Source organism: Falco biarmicus, chromosome 1, assembly GCF_023638135.1.
Source record: "Falco biarmicus isolate bFalBia1 chromosome 1, bFalBia1.pri, whole genome shotgun sequence".
NCBI classification, from domain to species: Eukaryota; Metazoa; Chordata; class Aves; order Falconiformes; family Falconidae; genus Falco; species Falco biarmicus.
This window is the reverse complement of record NC_079288.1, coordinates 94077826-94097055: the sequence shown is the minus strand read 5'-3', so window position 1 is coordinate 94097055 and position 19230 is coordinate 94077826. Positions and strand designations below refer to the sequence as shown.

The following is a 19230-nucleotide window of genomic DNA, read 5'->3' as shown; positions in this document are numbered from 1 at the left end:
ATCTGACTATCCTGAATTTTTTTGATGAGGAAGACCCATATCCTGGCTACCTGAGGATTCACCTTATAGAAGGCAAAACTTTTGTAGCATATAGCAAATATGGTACTCTGAATCCTGTGTCTTCACAGTCTTTCCTAAACGTCCAGCAGTGAATGCATTTTGATCAAAAAAGAACACTTGGCAGAAATTACTCGAGTTGTTCTTGGCCAGTGTAATACTACACTGTAGTATCTCTGCCTGTTCAAGTTTTCGACAATTCCATCATTCTGGAGTCAAAACAGATATAAGTTTGTCCCATGGAATAGAAAAAGAGGGAAGTCTTTTCCTAAAAAATTACTTGGCAGTGTGGAATAAGAATTACTCCTTTATCCTTCTTTATTACTCCTTTATCATTCAGCTTGAAAGAATCTTTACACCTGGTTCAAAAAACAATATGAAACATGACACTAAAAATAACATTTAAGGTTTTAGGTAGCTAAGCCTCTAACCTTTATGTCCCTTGAAAAAAAAATACTATATTTTTGGGGGGAATGTACACAAAGAGAATATCTGGGATTTCTGAAACAAGTAATTATTCATGTAGGAATAAAAGAAATAGTAAAGACGACTAAAAAGTTGTCTGTATAGAACTGAACTGGGAGAGCTGCCATAATGGAAGCAATCACTAATGGTATGTCACGGTAGGCCTTTATAAATCAGAGGAGTAATGAAGGTGTCTTAAAATGCCCTTTCCCTTTCTCGTTAAGCACAACGGCCAAATCAGCCCGGATATCACAGGGTAGAACCTCATTGGTTTCAGTGGAATTATATGAATTTCCTTCAGAGCTGTTCAAAGTGCCTCACAAAGTAACTTCTGTCTGGTATTATCGCCCTGCTCCATACATGGCTTCCTAGAATATCATACCCTACAGTACAATTTACCACCAATTGCTCAAACACAGTGTCCTGTAAGAAAAACAGGAAAGGGCTGATACACCATGGGCTTGCTCCCTCAGATCCATTGGTGCCGGTGGTCGCAGCGCTGGGAAGCAGTCCCGACCGGTACCCCCGGGCTCTGGGACGCTGCCGGCCGCCTCGCCTGGGCTAACCCGGCGGAGCCCCGTGGCGCTGGGGCCCCGTGGCGCTGGGGCCCCGTGGCGCTGGGGCCCCGTGGCGCTGGGGCCCCGTGGCGCTGGGGCCCCGTGGCGCTGGGGCCCCGTGGCGCTGGGGCCCCGTGGCGCTGGGGCCGGGCAGCCCGCCGGCCAACAGGTGGTGCGGGGCCACCTGTGCAGCCGCAGCGCAGCGCGGGCTCTTCGGAGCTCCCTGCGGCTGCCCCGCGCCCACCGACGCTCTGCCCGCCAGCCGGCGAGGGGCGCGGGTGGCGGCTCGACCCCGCGGCGGCAGGTAGCCCCGGGGGAGCGACCCCCAGCCCCCGCTGCGGGGGCAGCCCGGCAGGCAGGGAGCGGGGGCCGGGCGCTCCGCCCCGCTGGGCTGGTAAGGGGCCGCGGCGGCGCCCCCTTGGGCAGGCACCCCGGGGCCCCGCGGGCCCGCCCAGCGCCGCCGCGGGTGGCGGGGGAGGCGCCGTCGCCGCCGAGGCGGGGCCCCGCTCCGCTCCGCCGCGCCGCGCCCGGCCCCGCTCCGCTCCGCTCCGCCGCGGCCCCGCTCCGGCTGCCGCGGCCCCGGCGCGGCGGTGCTGCCGCTCCCCTGCCGCGTCGCGTCCCGTCTCGCCGCGGCTCCGGACGCCCCCCGCCCGCAGCATGACCGTGAGGAGGGTGGAGAGCATCTCGGCGCAGCTGGAGGAGGCCGGCTCCACAGGCGGTAGGGCGCGAGCAGCCCGGGGGTGCCAGGGGCTCCCGAGTTGTTCCGGGGTCTCGCTCCCCCTCTTTGAGCAGCAAGTCTTGCAACTTGGCGTGGGGCGGGGAGGGGGGAGCTGCCCGCTTGCATGGGGTAAACGCGTCGGTGCTGGCTTGGAAAAATGTGTGTCTACGGGGACAGTAAGCAAACGCTTAATGCCTGGGGTGTCGGGCTGAGAAACGTTCAAGGCGTTGCGAAGCCCGCTGTGAGGTGCCTGCTGTGACCGAACTGGTACTTTTGCCTTCGCTGAACTGGCCTGGGGCTGGGTATGAACCTCCCGGGCGAGCCACGCACACCCTCTCTCCTTTCCAACTCCCAGGAGGTAATTGTCATCAGTCCCGCTTACGCCTCCCAGCTCTGGTCTCCTTTGTGCCTTCCTGATGCCTAAGTAACAACTATTTGATGGAGACCAGCTTCTTCTGGTAAGCTGAAGGCTGTCTGGTGCCTTTCTCTTCTCTGTATTGCAAATTGCAGTGGCATGTTCAGCCGAGAAAGGTTGCAAAATAACTTGCATTTTAGGGAAGAGAAAAGCATGCTTCCCTGTCCTCCACGGTGACGGTGCTGCCTGAAGTGGGAGAAGAGTTTTCTCCCAACATGGGTAGTAAACGTAGTTATTCAGAAACGAAGCTGCTTGGGTGCAATGTGTCTAACATGATGTTGCTGAGGGAGGTGCACAGTTCAAGGTAGCCAGTTAAGCAGAGGATGGTTGGACAGTTAATGAAAAACTTTGCAAAATAGCCAGTCGGAACCGGGGGGAAATTCTTTTCTAAGAAAAGATGGAAAACTCTTTCATGTTTCCTGCTGTGTTGCTAGATTTATGTAAACTGTATGATGCCAGAACAGGAGCCTTACCATCAAATCGCTTGATAGACACAGTGGAGTATCACCCTTTGCTGGATTTCTGATCGTTCAGAAGAGTCTTTTTCTTGCTGGAAGAGGTTCATGACCACATGTCCTCTGTTGGATTGTATATGGTTTTTCTCTTTCCTGCTGTCCCAACTTTTCTCACGTGTAGGAATTGTAGCCCTTCAGATAGGATACTAGATCATTTGCTTTGGGGGTAGGGAACTTTTTGTAATTGACTATGCAATTAGTTTTAGGCTATCAGCTCGCTTGTTATCCATCTTTGCGTTTCTTTAAAGCTTCAGAAAAAAGTGCATAATTATGGTTATTCAACAGGGGATTCAGCCATCAAAGTGATGTTGTGATGCTTCTCACTGCTTTTCAGATCCAACCTCCCCAAATAATAATTAAGACTTTTTCCTCCCCATACCACTGTCAGCCGTAGAGCTCTAGTCTATTAGAGATCTAAAGTAGGACTGCTTTTCTGTAACACATACATCATCAGTGTTAAACACTGGGCAGGCTCTTAGCTACACCCGTGCAACCACCATGCAGGACTGTTCGGGCTAAGTAAAACTGAGGTCATAATTTAGACAGTGGATTTGCACAGCTGCTGTTGAGGAATAATTTGGTTTATGGATCATTACTATAGGTGTTGAAGCTTGAACAGAGTTTGCACCTTAATGTTTTATCTTATAGGTATAGTTAGTAGTAACAGGAAAGTATCTCTAGAAAACCTGGGGAAATATGATCTGAATCCATGTCATACAAATGATATGAAATATCAAGATGATGTTTTTACAGAAAAAGTTTTCAGCTGAACTGTGTAGCAGATCTGTTTTCCATTCTGGTTCTCTTGATATGAGTGCCTTGTAGCTTTTAGAAATTAGTGACAGCTTTAATTCATTTTAAGCTTGGAATAGTAAGAGGTAGCAAGATACACTTCTGCATTGTTTTAGAATAAAAAGCAAAATTAACTGAAACATGAAGGAAACATGTAGGAAAAACATTTCTCAAAAATAAGTTCTTATGCTAGAAACAGAGCATGGAAAGATGAAAATGACAGAGCTAAAAGAAAATACCTCCTTTCTTTCGGAGAATGACATATGTTAGACCACCACTCAACTTATATCGCCTCACTAGCTTGATGTGATGGGAAGATAACAAGCATCTAGTTTCACTGCCGTGGGCTGCTTCTCTGTGTGAGAGAGCACATGTATGCTCATCTTCCCAAAATTTTGGCCCTTTTTCATCTAAACTTCCCTTTCCAGCCTTCTCTTCTCTAGCTGTCTCCCTCCAGGCTGCTAAACTTTCAACTCCTTTTCAGTGCCATCAGCATTTCTGAATGTACCAGTCTGTTGTTTACTTAATGAGGATGCATGTGGTGGATTTTTTCTCATTATTTCTCTCCAAATAGAAGCAATGCTTAAAACATTAGTTATTTTTGAATAGTAATGCCTGTGGTAGCGTTGTTACAGGGATTTGATGGTAGTGCATGAGATTCAGAAAACAAAACCAACAGAAGTGCAACTGTTGCTCCATTTCATTTTTTCCGAGTGAAATCAAGCCCAAGTTACACACAAGCAGTTTGAATGAAGAAAATGACAAAGGAAACATTTTCTACCTTTTACCAAGTAATCACTCCCTTCAGCTGCTCTTCCCCTTACATTTACTCTATTGCAACTTGCAGGGCATCTTTTACATTCAAGTTAATGTCAGTTAAAGCATCGCTGAGAGTGTTGAACTAACAGAATGCTTCTTCCTCTCTTAAGTATTGAGCCATTGTAAGGATGAACTCTTTCATTTTGTGCTCCATGAAAGTCTTTATCAGTGTCTTATCTGTGAGGAAGTTGTATTTATGCTAGTGATAGCCAAAATTCATCTGCTACTGGGTAAAGGCTTGAAGTGTCTTGGCAAAATGAGAAGAGCAGAGGGAGACTATCAGAAAAAGTTTGTGTGGGTAAGAATAAGTTTAACCACAAGGTGTCCTGTGGGTTCAATATCTAGGACAAACTTAAGCTGTTGGGAATACTAATATGAATAAGACAGCAACTGGTTGCTTTGCTTTAGGGTATCATGAATTCAGAATGGGCATTGTGCTGACCAGGATACCCTTCCTTATTCAAACAACAGAAATATTTACAAAAGCTGTGGAGTCCTTTACGACAAGTTGTGAAGTTTTTCTCTGATGAGACAGGGCAGTCACAAATCCTGCATGTCAGGAAAGAGACTGTTATTTCTACATCATGTACAGAAGATGGACAAAATAGTACTATTAAGAAGTGTTTATCGAACTGAAAGCTTACTTAGAGTTTGGTATTCTCTGCCATACCTCTAGAAGATCCTTGTTCAATAGTGTTCACTTTTGCTTTTAATGAATGGTTTGCTCTTGTTGCTTGAGGCGTTCTTAGAAGACTGAGGAAGCAGTGCTAGGACAAGCAACTTCATATGGGAAAAGCTGAAAATAGAAATTTAGGAAAATGGAAGCTAAGACAAATGATGAAAGTTAGGAAAAAATGCACTGGAAAACAATTGCAGGAAAAAAGAAGAGGTGGGAAGGGGGAAATGAGGAAGCAGCTTTTTACACACCATGAGACACAACTGATATTAAACAAAAGTGTGTCCTATTGAGGGATACTGAAATCCTGTCATGTATTGGTGGTATGTATTGGACCAATTCCTTTATATCCCATTTGGGATTCATCTGACATGACGAAAAGCAGGCAGTGACTCTCCAAGTGGTTTCCACCAATACTCCTATCAGCATGAAAGCTTTGGTTTGTCTGGGAGCTCCATCCACAGGGTATGCTGTCAGTCAAGAGTCAGTGTCACTTTTTCTACTAATGATCTGTTGTCCTTAAACACTCTTCATGTCACCTTAGATATGAGAGACCTTCTGGCCATTTTATCTTGCACACTTGTATCCCAGTGAATCCTCGGTCTCTGCCCTGAGCCTTCTGTAACACAGACACTGTCTCATTGAGGAGCCACAGTCAGCTAGAAATGCTGCTTCCAGATGCCACAGGTTTCTGTGAAAGTTGCAAATACAAAAGGGAAGAAATAAATTAAATGGACTCATGATAGGAGGGATCTTTATAATGCACATGCAATTAGATGCAAATATTTTACTGTAAAATACACATCCTGCTCCTGCAGGATGTTTATCGGCATTTTGACAGAGCTGACTGCGGCATAAGTAAGCCTCTGTGTAAAATTCGATCTCTGTTTCCATCTCCAATTCCTGTATTCAGTGAGCACATGAAGTAGTAATTATATGTAAAATTCTGGTATAGAGAGTCATATTTGATATGAATGCTGAAAATACTTTGACTTTCCATCAATGTCAATTTTACATCAATATAAATATCCATTTGCATTGATATCATACAGCTTGGTTTCTTATTGTTCTGTGTTTCAAGGTTGCTACCCGTGCTCAGAGAGTTGATACATAAAAACTGAACATCTGGACAAGCTTCAGCTATATTTGGTGTAGAGAATGGACTCTTTCCAGGTGTTTTTTAGATGTTAAAAAGTGTATAGAGGCAGATAGGGTATCTAGCAGTTAGTGTAGCCATAAGAGAAGTAGTTAGTGTGTGTCATGGAAAGCTTTTACAGTGTATCAGAAAGCGCTTTAGGACTCATGTTTTGGGTTGGAGCTGAATATTTGATCCTTGCAGCATTTGGCTGTAATGTGTCTCATCTCAGCCATGCAGTTTGCTGTTGTGATTTATTCGGAATCTTTGGCACTTGACAAAGAAGGTATCTAAAAATACAGCAACGCCTGATTGCTTCACTATTTCATGGATGTGTGTATTGTTGCCACGTTGTCCTGCCATCCTTCCCCCCATAATTCTGCTTGTCCTTTCTTTCTGATACCAAAATAGACTGTATTTGAAATCTTGCTTGCCAAATGAATGCTAGCCATTTCTTGTCTCCTGTTAGCAGAGGCCCTTACTCCTGTTTGAGATGAGAGAGAAAACATTGGCACAAGGTGGTGGACTGGGCCAGGAGCCAAACTGGTTTTTCAGTAGTTGTAGTCAATACGATCTGAACAAAGTAGGATTCTCTTATTTATTAGCACACGCTTTAATTAATAGGCTTGGGCCTATTCTGGGGTGTAAGGAGTGCAGATATAAAAACCCTCTTTCTTTGGAGCACAGTGTGGCAGCACAGCTGGAGGTAGTTAACAGCGAGGTTAGTGGGCTAGTTTGTCTCCGTTATGTTTGGCCTGAACTGCAAAGTGTGGTTGTGTCAAAAGTAAATGGACAAAAGGTTGACATAGGCATTAGGTTTTTTTGATGGTAGTTGTCCTTTCAAAATTCTGTTTTCTCTGGCAAGATCTTTGCTTGCTGTTGCTTTAATGGCTAGGCACTATTTGGCCTAGATTTCCCACCGAGTACACCAGGTGGAATGTGGAAAAGAAGTGAGAATATATCAAATGTATATTTTTGGGAGTCTATAGAACTGCAGAAAGCATGGAATTAAATTATTTTGTGATGTTCTTAATTGTCATTTTTTAATTGTATTACTGGAGACTTGGGATCGTATTGATCATGGTTTGGTTTTTTCTCATTTTCTGTTCTCACACTCCACAGGAGAGATAATTTCTGTGTTATCGCTTCCATGCATGCAGCAGCAGAGGAGCTCCAGACTTGCAGCTATGAATTTGGGAAGTCTGTAGGCAACTATAAACTGGCAGTAGTTTAAAATATGTGGTTAGGGTGACAATATATTGGATCCATTAACCTCTAAGAATAAACCCAAACACAGAATAAAAGCTGTAGATCTGAACACATACTGTGTTTTATTTCTGGCAGCCTAGCAGAGACTTAATATGGTACTAAAAGGAGCTTTCTGTCAGGGGTCTGAAAATAAATATAGTGTTGCTCTTTTATATTCTTTTTTACCTATAAAACACATTTCTTTAGAGATACAGTTTATAGTTGTGATCCCCTGTTGTATGTTTATAATTCATGTTGCAGCAACAGAAACAGTGGTATGAAAGTCATAGATGTTTATTTGTCCACTGGTAAAACGAACTACAGGTGGAAGGCATGATAATAGGGAATTTTAAACTATAAACATTTTGCCCTGTTAAGAACAGTGATTCATGTTTAAATGCTTATATTTTATTATAGGAGAAATTATTTATATTTGTGTGCCGATATTTTCACCAAATAAAGCATAAATGCAGAAGCATCCCTGAGCACAGTGAAGTGTTTAGCACTATACAGCACATTATATCAGCATGCCACAAAATGACTTTGTCATTTTTAGTGATAGGAAAAAAGACCAATTTTACTGATACATTGTCTTGTTCTTAAAATTTTCAGTTACCTTTCCAGAAGTGATGATTTTTTCATGGATATCACTGTAGTCATTAGGCTTTAGTATAACAAGTCTTATTTTTGAACCAAAGTCTGCATTTTTTAGTAAACCAGAAGAAACATTTAGGATTTATTGGAAAGGTAAGCAGTAACCATAAAACATGATGATGAGTCTGATTCTTCACAGTGTGGACTTTTTTTAATCTTTGCCCAAAGTGGGAACAAACAGAACAGCATTTCATGACAGTAAGTCATTTGACTATCATGACTATTCCTATAAAACCTTGGATATCTGTGGGAATAATTGCAATGAATAAGGGTATTGGCCCTAGTGTTTGTGAAAATCAGGAGAATGCTAAACCTGGAAATGAAACACAGATCAAGTTTACGTGATTCCATGTAAAGGAAGGAAATAGCTGTGCTGGAAATACTTAGCAGTTATTAAAAGTTTTATAGCTCTGATATACCTTGAAATAAAGTCAAATGACCATAACCTTTTATTGAATCACTCACCTACATGCTTTACAGTGAAATAAGCAGCACAGCTAGGCACCCCTTCTCCAGTCTCTTAATATCTGCATTATACAAGAAATGGGAGGCTTCCCTGATTTGTGCCAATTGGCTAGTGTTGCCAAAGGTATGCTTGCTGCCCAGGCACTGCAGCAACGTACTGTCTTCTGGCTATTTTCCCCTGCCATGTGAGGACTGCAGTGGCAACTGCTGACACTAGTCATTCTGGTACTTTGCTAGTTGAGAACATCTTGGGTCAAATTCCTAATGTGGTTTTCTTGGTAGGAAATTCTGCTTTCTGTACACTCTCACATGAATATTTCTAGTAATCTGTACCAATTGATTTCCAAATCCTTGAACAGTTCTACCAAATAGAAGAGAAACAATATGATTCAGATTAAATCATTGAGTCACTGCAGACACAGTCTACAATATTGACAAGTATCCCTGTGTATAGCAAGCAATAATATTGATTTTTCTAAAAAACTATTTATTTTGGTGGTTGTGCTCTGAAACAGTCTTTAATTATTTAAGAGCTACTGTATATGTTCTGTTCTTTGCTTGTATTACCGCTATCATTTTTTGCTTTGTAGTGGTATCAAAACAAAGAAATTGCGTTGTATTCTACATCACAAGCATTTATCAATAGAGTGTGGTTTAATTGGTGTTGAAGAACCCATGGAAAAATGTATGTAGTTCTCACTCTTATAGTTATTTGACTTAGAATTTTTAATGATATTACAGTGTATGTTATAATAAAGCCATACTGACAGACAACATCGTGCCAAACAAAAGATAAACATAATATGATGAAAAGAACTATTATAAATGTAGAATGTCCCAAATGCATGCAGTACCTTGGAAAGGACTAAAAATACAGGTTGGTGTTTTTTTTTTAAATTATTATTAATTTTAACATACTTGCCTGATGCAATTTGAAATTATGATCTTCTGAAAGTCACAGTCTATATAACATCCGTCAGATACGAACATTATTGCAACTGAATGTGAGATTTGGAATTTTATAGTATGTAGGGATGTCTGTGTACATGGTAAGAGCCATAAATTAACAATCTGTAATCACATTTTCAAAATACCTGAATGAGTACTACGAACCTGTACCTGAATGAGTATGAATAGTGCTTTTTTGCATGAATGTTACAGCTTATAGTTTCAAAGGGCGCCCTAGAAAGGACTGACCATTTTTTGAGACAGTTTGTTTTAGCATGTGCCAAACGTATTGTACCAACCACTCCTGGCTGTTACACCACCAGCACTGGGAGGGACATGTTGTGTATATGCATGTGGTTTTCCAGTGCGGATGAGTGTTGGGAGGATGAAAAGCAGGCTGTGGGATTGCAGTCCCTGCCTGAGCAGTTATAAGAAAGGAGAGGAAAAAGGTCAAGAAATGCCTTTTTGTGTGTATGACTTCAGTGGTATCTGAGCAAGTGGGCTCTGGGGTCTGCGGTTCTATTATCTTTAGCTGGAGATAAATGAATCCTGTTTATCTTAAAAAAAGTAGGAGAAAAATCCTTAAAGAATACTTTTTTTGAAGCAGTATGAAAGATGTCTATCAAGCAGATCCAGCTACAGAATCGTGTTTTGCTTCATTGTGCGCTGGTGACAGTACTATAGCTGTTTCCTCAGATCACCATGGGTCTTGAGTTTTGACAATGTAGCTGGTTTTAATCAGATGATACCCAGGTGTCTTTAATCATTCCGACTATTGACTTACATTCCACTGCTCAGTAAGTGAATGGTGCCCTGCATATCTAATGATTCGCTCTTTCTAGTCTATGTATCCTTTTCCATGTTGATTTATGGACATTTGAGGTTATTTTGCTGTGTTCTGAGATGCAACATTATAAAAAGTATTGCGTGTTGTAATGCTGTCTGTAAAGAAAAATAAATCTAGACTATTTCTCCAGAGCATTGTGTGCTAGTAGCATCCACCTGCTGTAATTGAAGCGAGTACACAATGAAGTTCATTGTTACTTTTTAAAAAAGATGCTGTAATTGTATATATACACACAGTGACTCTTAGGTGCTGTCCTGATGTCTGCAGTCTACCAAATCTAAGATGCCTAAGAAAAAAATATAATAAAACAAATTAGATACACCTGCAAGTATGAGTAAGATACAGATAATGTCATGCTGCTTTTTTTTCAGTAAGTAGGTGTCATTCTTCGGTCTTTGCATTGATGATGAGGTGGGGGTTTCCTGTTTTGCTTTTTGGGATATGTCACATTGTGCAATCATCTTCCCAGCCTACTGCCCAGAATTTGGAAAATGAAATTATGACCTCTGGGGCTAGAACCTATCAACACACTTCATTGTTTGCTTCAAAGCCATTGCTTTCAGTCTCTCTCTATAAGATTATGTATTTGTTTCGCTCCCTGGGAAACAGAGCAAAGTGGAGGTCAAATACCAAGATGATTTTTGTAAATAGGTGGTAGGTTTTGCTCTTCCTGTATTCCATTACATGGTGATGAACATACTCTTTGCAGAAGGAGATTGAAACCTCTTGACTCTTTCAAGCAATGGCTCCCTGCTTCCTCCTCTACTTGCCAACTGGAAGCAGACCCCCAGCTAAATGATCACTTTCTCACTTTTGTTGCATAATCTTTAATCTCAGTGTGATATTTTGAGGTAACAGACTTCTTTCTAGCTTGGTTGATTGTCAATGAGAGTATGTGATGCCTCTAGTGGAACTGGTGGGTCCCTAATGAATGTTTTATAAAATTGAATTTCGGTAGCCTGGAGGAAAAATAGTACATTGAGGTTAAGGTGAGGAGGGAACAGATGTGACTGAGGGTATGCAGTGACATAGCTCTTCACATGGCACACCTGCTGTCAAGTTTCTTGATTGATCTTTATTAAACATATGAGCTAGCAGGACTTTAAATTATACAGATTCATACTTGAATACCTTGCTTAATTACTTAGCTTGCAGGGTTGTACAGCATTTAGATGTTACTTAGACTCATAAAAATCTTTGCTTCAGTTGCACCTTTTGTTTGCATTCAGCTAATTTTCTGATACTAAAATAGAATAAAGCAATTCCATATTTCAATATAGACTTATTAAGATCACTTCTTATTTCTAAAGTCTTTGAGTCATCCCAGACTTGAGAATCTGTAACTTTTTTCATTCCTGAAGATACAGGGCATGTTCAGCTAAAACCCAACGTGATATTAAAAAACCCAACTCTACTCATAATTTAACTGTATGTTGTACATTATCTGGGTTCAAAAATGACTGTGTATGCTTAGAAATGCAAAAGCAAGAATGCTTTGACCTGTTCAGAATGGAATGTAAAGGTATCTGAAAGGTGTCAATACATTTCTAACATCTTAATAAGCAGTGTTTTATCAACAGCCACTTTAATCAGCAGCACTATAAGTTACTACTGGTCTGACAGTCTGTTTGGACATTTTCAATTAAAGAATTCAGAAGAAAGTAGGCTTTTTTGCATGTGTGCTTTTGAAGAACCCAAACCACTAATAGTGTGTTTTCATATATGCTGCATCACAAGTAATACGTACAGAAACGCTGTCAGTTAAAAGACTAATTCCTCGCTGAAAACAAACAAGAAAAAACTGATGGCATTATCAAACTGTTAATTGGTAAGCCACAGCTTACAATGCTGATTGTGTAGATGGTCTGTTGTCTATTTTGCAGGTATAGTGTTGAGAAGGAATGTATATTCAATAGTAAACATAGTTAGTTAGATAACCTGATATGTTTCTTGTTGCAGTAACACTAAAATGGTGTTTGTGTTCCAAGAAGACATCAATGTGTATTGATTAAATGCACCTTGCACTGAAGCAATTAATACAGATTTTCTTGATCCATCATTGCCTGTTTTCATTATGATTAGAAAACCTGATCTTACAACAGCTGCAATATGGTGTAGTGTTTACAACTCAGAATCATCCTGTTACATGTAAGAAATAAAGCTGGTTATAAGTGTTTGGTCAGTTGATTTAGTACTTCAGTTTCTGAAGCTTCTTACTGAGAAGGGAAGAAATGAAGCTTTTCTCTCTTCCTGCGTAGACTGTAATTTCATACACCAAAAATACAGGCTGTGGCTTTAGAGGTTACCCAACGACATTGACATGACAGCTTGCGATGCTAAGGTACTCTTGTAATGTTAATATAATGGGAAAGAATACGAGAAACAAAAAGAGATCTCAAGAGAGTCTTCTTCCTAGCTCAGAATACTGGAGAGTATTCCATAGAATCATCTACTTTAAGATCATCAAATCCAACCATTAACCAAGGACTGCCAAGTCCGTCATAAAACCATGTCCCTAAGCACTGCAGCTATGTGTTCTTTAAACACCTCCAGTGATGGTGATTCTATCACCTCCCTGGGCAGCCTGTTCCAATGTGTGACCACCAAATATTTGGAAATTTTTCCTAATATCCAGCCTAAACCTACCCCAGCACAACTTGAGGCCATTTCCTCTCATCCTGTTGCTTGTTTCTTAGGAGAAGAGACTGATCCCCACCTGCCTACAGCCTCCTTTCAGGTAGCTGCAGAGAGCAATAAGGTCTCCCCTGAGCCTCCTCCTTTCCAGGCTAAACAGCCCCAGTTCCCTCAGCTGCTCCTCATAAGACTTGTGCCCCAGACCTTTCACCAGCCTCATTGCCCTTCTCTGGACACGCTACAGCACCTCCATATCCCTCCTGTAGTGACAGGCCCAAAACTGAACACAGTGTTTGAAGTGTGGCCTCACCAGTGCCAAGTACAGGAGGACAATCACTGCCCTTGTCCTGCTGGCCATGCTGTTTTGGATACAAGCCAGGGTGCTGTTGGCCGCCTTGGCCACCTGGGCACACTGCTGGCTCATGTTCATCCGGCTGTCAGCCAGTTTCCAATTCAAACCACCAAAACTGCAAATTTTTAAGCATCAGTTAATTATTTGTTTTCTGAGAAACAAAATTTCTTCAAGGAAAGGTGAGATTTTTGAGTATCAAGAGCTGAGAAACTTGTATTTTAAGGTGATACCCCAAAACCACCAACAAAGTTGTGTTTTTTCTGGCTGAGGATAAAATAAATAGGCATGTACTCAGTAAAGTTTCTAGGTTTCTATTTGTCTCTGAATGCTAGGCAGACAGTGGCTAGCCAGGCTGATTACACACAGCTGTATGTAATCCATACAGCCTACTCAGGGCTAGAAGACTGATGCAAAATTGAGCTCAAAATCTCTATTACATTGGATTTCATTTGTACTTTTCAGATGAAAGCAATAAAAACCATGGAATCACAGAGAAATAGTTTGGAAGAGAAGTCAAGAAGTCTTATTATTTATCCTGATGGCCCAAGGCAGGATGAAATATTTGTATGGTAGTTCAGACAGCTTTTTGTCTAATGTACTTAAAATCCACCAGTATTGGGTGCTTCAAAACATCACTAGGTAATCTAATCCAGAATTTGTCTTTCCCGGTACAAACTTTTTCCTAGTTCTAAAGTAAATCATCTACATTTAAAGCCTGGTACACAGAATGGATGAAATACATAGCCAAGATTTTAGAGTACTGAGTAGGACAAAAACGTTATTTGATATATCTTACAGACTTTTGTCTTGTTTATACGTTCAAGCATGAACTGCTGCCCCTTTTGCAGCAGCCTTTCGTCTGTCTTCAGCCTGTGATTTAATATGTTCAGCAGTGTCAGACTTCCCAGGTACACAGGTGTTAACCTGAATAATTTTCCTCCATTCTGTTCTACAAGATTATTTCTCTGGAATGCTACTGGATGTCTTTGACTTCACAAATGATAACTAGTTTTTGAGAGTTGCTTCTAACTTTCAAACTTTTCAGAAGCTTACTGACTAAAGTGCTGGAAATTGGAAAAATAAAAGTAGGGTACCAGATCTCAACTTAGCTCCAGGAGTTTCTGCCTCACACAAAGGAGAGATTCCAGCTCACCCCTGTTGATTGTACTCCTTCCCATCCTACAAGAGCTCTGTAGGAGTTATTGCTTCCATGGAGGTGAGATCAGCAGCCGCTGGTTCCTGTTGGATCTGAAGGAACAATCACTGTAGAGTAAGTTGCATCTTTGCAGTGGCAGCAAATCTTTTACCTTTGTATGAAGCAGCTCTCAAGAATTAGGGATGAGGTTGGAGTCATTGTCTTACGAGAAATAACCACCACCAACTTTACCTCACTTCTGTGGGAAGCTTGGTGAAGGACTGCATGGATCCCCAAGGGCTTCCAGAACTTCTCTTTTATGATCTGAACAGGTATTCCAAATAAATAAAGTAGACAAGTACACCTTCAACTTGCACAGCTTTCCAGCCATTGGATTTAGATCCTCAGAAAGGAAACTTTGTCAGTGACCTTTTTATGAACTGTGTCTTTTCTACGGATATTTTAGCTCTTGAACATTTGATACGTAGCATGAACGTATTAGTTCTCTCTTCCATAAATAAAAACTGAAGACAGTTACTTTAAACATTTTTTTTAACATGAAAAGTCAATGTCACAGGCAATAGCAAAGCTTTTGAAGTTTCAAACACTTCTTATTCAGATTATTTTTATCAGTGCTGTACCATCTCACACTTGAAAAGACGTGCCTCTGCTTTTATGAGTGTCTTTACCAAATGTTATTATAATGATAAAATAGGGTGTACTCATTCCTCTCTTTTTCAAGACTGATGTATCTAGGAGGCTTTAATCAAAATGTCATATATTTTAACTTTTGTACCAACTTAAGCCTTTCTAGTTGTAATTTTTGGTGTACGTATTCCAGAAGTATTTAACTTTTGTCCAGTGTCTGATTAAAACCACCATTAGAATGGCACTTGCATGCAAATGACCATAGAGGATTTATTACCTATCTTTTCCAAATTCATTTTTATAGTTTGGTAGTTTAGGGATATGGTTCTTTAAGCTTGTAGTTCCAGGAGAGTTCTGTGATAGCTTGTCTGTGGATGTTAAAAAAATTAAACTGTGTGTTTGAGTTCAATTGTGAGATGTAATAAAACTATTTTAACAAGCCCAGGCAGAGGCTTTTATCAGGCAATCCTCTAGAGGCGCAGAGCTGGCACTCTGACTTTATACCATTCAACATTCCTTGTGTTGGCCTTGCTGGGAAAATGTTACACTTGATTTTTACATGTATATATGTAACATCGTCTTCTTTTCTTTATACTTTGGCAAGTTCACAGTGTTTTGACTGACAATTACTTTGTTAACATTCATCACAACTAATGTATTCTATACACTGTGTGTCTTTGCCTTTACAGATTTATTCCCCCTTTAGAGTTTTATTTTAAATATTCTACAAGTATACCACCTTAGCATTGCCTTTTTCCTTAAGATCAACTTTGTCAGATGCTTGACCTTAGCTGGAAATAATGTGTGCAATGAATTCTATTGGTGCCTGTTCCTGTATAACTTTTTACTACTCTAGTCATTAGTCTTTTATTAAGCCAGTAATCAAGAATCTTTGATAGTGTAGTGAGGAAGAAGACTAAATGTTCTTGGCTGATATGTTCACAATGCTTTTTCATCAGAATTGTCACCATCTTAAAATAAATTTATTGGACACTTTCTGAAGTCTTGGAGAGTAATTTGTCAGTGATAGAGAAATCAAGAAGTCTTAATAGGAAAATGATAACTTTCTCAGTTTAGGCATTTGAGCTGTGCCTAAATTTGGAAAACTGTAGCTCAGACTTGCAGTGTGAAATGGGGTTATTGAGTAATAAGAAATAAGAATTTTTATAGGGTTTTGCTTCAGACTAGCTCTAGTCTAGTTCAACTGACTAAATGCTTGCTAGTAGTTAGAGTGCATTAAGTGCATAAAATCCCACTTAATCTAAAAGAATCCAATGTGTGTATTCCAAGTGCATTCCATGATGTCAACCAAAGCATGGTAACTGGCAGCGATTAGGTCACTTCTTCTGAAAGCACATTCCTGATGTGAATGGAAATGCTAGTATGTCCACACGTTAGACAGCCCTGTGGGAGCTTTCCCATCTCCAGGGGCCCAGAAATTGTGTAAGTTTGTTGAATTACAGTTTCATCTCTTTTTCAGATTTCATATCTGATGCTTCCTGGCTCAGGGAATTTATGGAGGCATGCTTAGGGACTGTTCTATTTGTTACAGAGTAAGCCTATGCATTTTAGAAATTACTATATTAATACCACGAAAATTGTGTCTTGTTAGAGCCGAAATCTCTGTCAGAGATTTTCCTAACATCTAATCACTATCACCAAGCATCAGCATCGTTGAGCAGAAGCTGTTCCTTACTATTTGATAGCCGCTATCTCTTGCCTGATTGAAAATTTGTGATTAATTCTCATTGTGTGTATTCAGGCTGCTTGTTTAGTTGTGACTGTGGAGCAGCACATGTGCAGAACATAGTATAGAACTCCCATCAGCTAAACGCCTTCTTGAATAGGAAAATGTATAGCTGTGTCAAAAAAAAAGGTCACAGGTTTTAAAAGTAGAATATATGTGTGCTAGAATTTCAGTACTGGACTTAGTCCACCACCTTAGACTGGCTGTATTGCAGACTGCGTTCTGCAGCATGATGCAGACACACCCTGGTAACTTTTTCTAATATCTGTGTTTCAGCGTGCAATCACTTGTCCAGAGAGAATATACAGTGTCAGTAAAAACTCAGAGAGAATAAGTCAATAGCACTACAAAGAGTATAAATCTGTGTGAAGACTGGCTAATTTTGTAAATTACATTGGTATGTTATGGCACTAGGGTTGGGACATTTAAAATACTGTGCCAAAGCATTGTCTGCTGAGTATTTCAAGAATGTTTGTAAGTACACTTAGAGTTTGATCATAGTGATTGAGTAGGGTTTTCCTTGCACACCATGACTATGAAGTCTAGTATTACCCTTGCTTGCTATAGAAGTGGCCACAAAGCCAAATTAAGTTAATTTCATCTTTGTCTTGTTTTCAGGCTCAAAAACTACACCTTGCAATGTCTTTCTATGTTAAGAAATCAATTTTATGTTCAGAGAGATTATACTTCTTTAAAATATGCTGAATTGCTTCTAAATACAATTATTTCAGAGATGACGCAGCTACCAGATTTACTCTTAGCTCCTGTAAATGCTACCTCAGCCTACTATGAAAAATGTTTTAAAATCTTGAATACACAAAGACTTCACTCCTTATCTCCCATATTCAGTTGAGAAAAACCACACAGGTTTGGTTTTCCCAGAATTGTATAAGCAGAAAGCTCTTCCATGATGGAAGCTAAAAATGGAAATTATTAATGGTAATTTCTTGAAGCTTGAAAGTGACCAAAAGTTTCTACTCGGCACTGGTGGGGCCATACTTGCAGGGAGTGCAGCAGCCAGTTCTGGGCTCCCTAGCACAAAGGATGGACTGGAGAGAGTCCAGCAAAGGCTCATGAAGATGATGAATGGACTAGAGCATGTCCTATGAGGAAAGGCTGAGATAGCTGGGACAATTTGGCCTGGAAATGAGAAGGCTCAGAGGCGATCTCATCAATGTAGATCAGTATCTGAAGGGAGAGTGCTTAGAGGACAGAGTCAGGCTCTGTTCAGTTGTGCCCAGTGACAGGACCAGAGGCAACAGGCACAATGAGCATAAGGAAACACATTTTTAGTGTGAAGGTGACTGAGCACTGGCAGAGGTTGCCATCAGAGGCTGTGTGATCTCTCTCCTTGTAGATATTCATAAGCCACCTTGACATGGTTCTGGGAAACCTGCTGTAGGTGGCCCTGCTTGAACAGGGGGCTTGGACCAGATGACCTCTGGGGGTCCCTCCCACCTCAACTGTTCTGTGATGCTGTGACAGAAATGGACAACTTTTTTTTAAAAAATGCTATTATAGTAGATTAATTTCAGTTAAACTTCTAGGGATCCTTGTGGGTTTGTGGCCCACAAAGGATTAAATTTTTCACCTTTCTTTACATTTCTATGCATAGTTTAAAAGTTATTGCGGGGATGGTCCTCACCGAGGAGAAGAGAAAACTGGTTATTTTTAAGCAAATGGCAGGGAAGGTTGTAGTTATGTATCAAATTGGAAGAGTGGTTCTGCAGTGTAAGATGCAGTATGTAATTAATAGTTTATGGATTGGAAGTGAATGGTTTTAGGTGGTCAGAATTAAGTAATTCAGTTCTCAATTAGAGCAACGCATAGACACACCAGAAAGAACAGTTTTCTTTCATAGGTTCTCAAAGATGTAGGCACTGAAGCATCACATATTATCGCCATGATCTAGCTGAAACTAATTCTGAGAATAAACTCTTGCAACAATGTGATTTCCTTATCTGTTAGGAGTCTTGTTAGTTTTGTATGTAGAACCCTTGTAGAAAGGGATCTGTCATTTTTACTGTTTCTCTAGAGCTCTTGATCTCGCTGTTCAGCCTTGTTTGCATCCTGCTTTTGTGAAGAGCCTTCAGTGGCCTAGGTGAGCGTCAGTAGCTGGAGATATGAGCCACAGTGTGGAAATGTTGGTTCTCTATGCATATGCATGTGTAGCATGCAAGAAAATTATATTATTTTTGTTTCCTGTTTAAGAAGCACACTGCATCTGTGTGTATGGTACTTATGGGGTACGTCCGTAGTATCTCTGCATGAACCGAATAGGTCAGCTGGGGTAAAATAAACATATCTGTTCATACTGGGTTTTACAGAAAAAAAAGACTAAGCAGTCATTTTTCCCAAGCAAAACATAAACCAGATTAGGTGTTCTGGAACTCTTCCACATTT

The 19230-nt window shown here is 40.7% G+C and overlaps 1 protein-coding gene across 1 annotated transcript in view; it reads left to right on the top strand.

Annotated features, from left to right (window-relative positions):
* The first annotated feature begins 1648 nt into the window (after window positions 1-1648).
* The window catches only part of KCNIP4 (potassium voltage-gated channel interacting protein 4), a 429697-nt gene continuing 412115 nt past the window's right edge, over window positions 1649-19230 (top strand). The window contains exon 1 of the mRNA XM_056361832.1: window positions 1649-1797. Within this exon, the coding sequence (XP_056217807.1) occupies window positions 1737-1797 (61 nt within the window). The 5' untranslated portion in view covers window positions 1649-1736. The remainder of the gene's footprint in view (window positions 1798-19230) is intronic.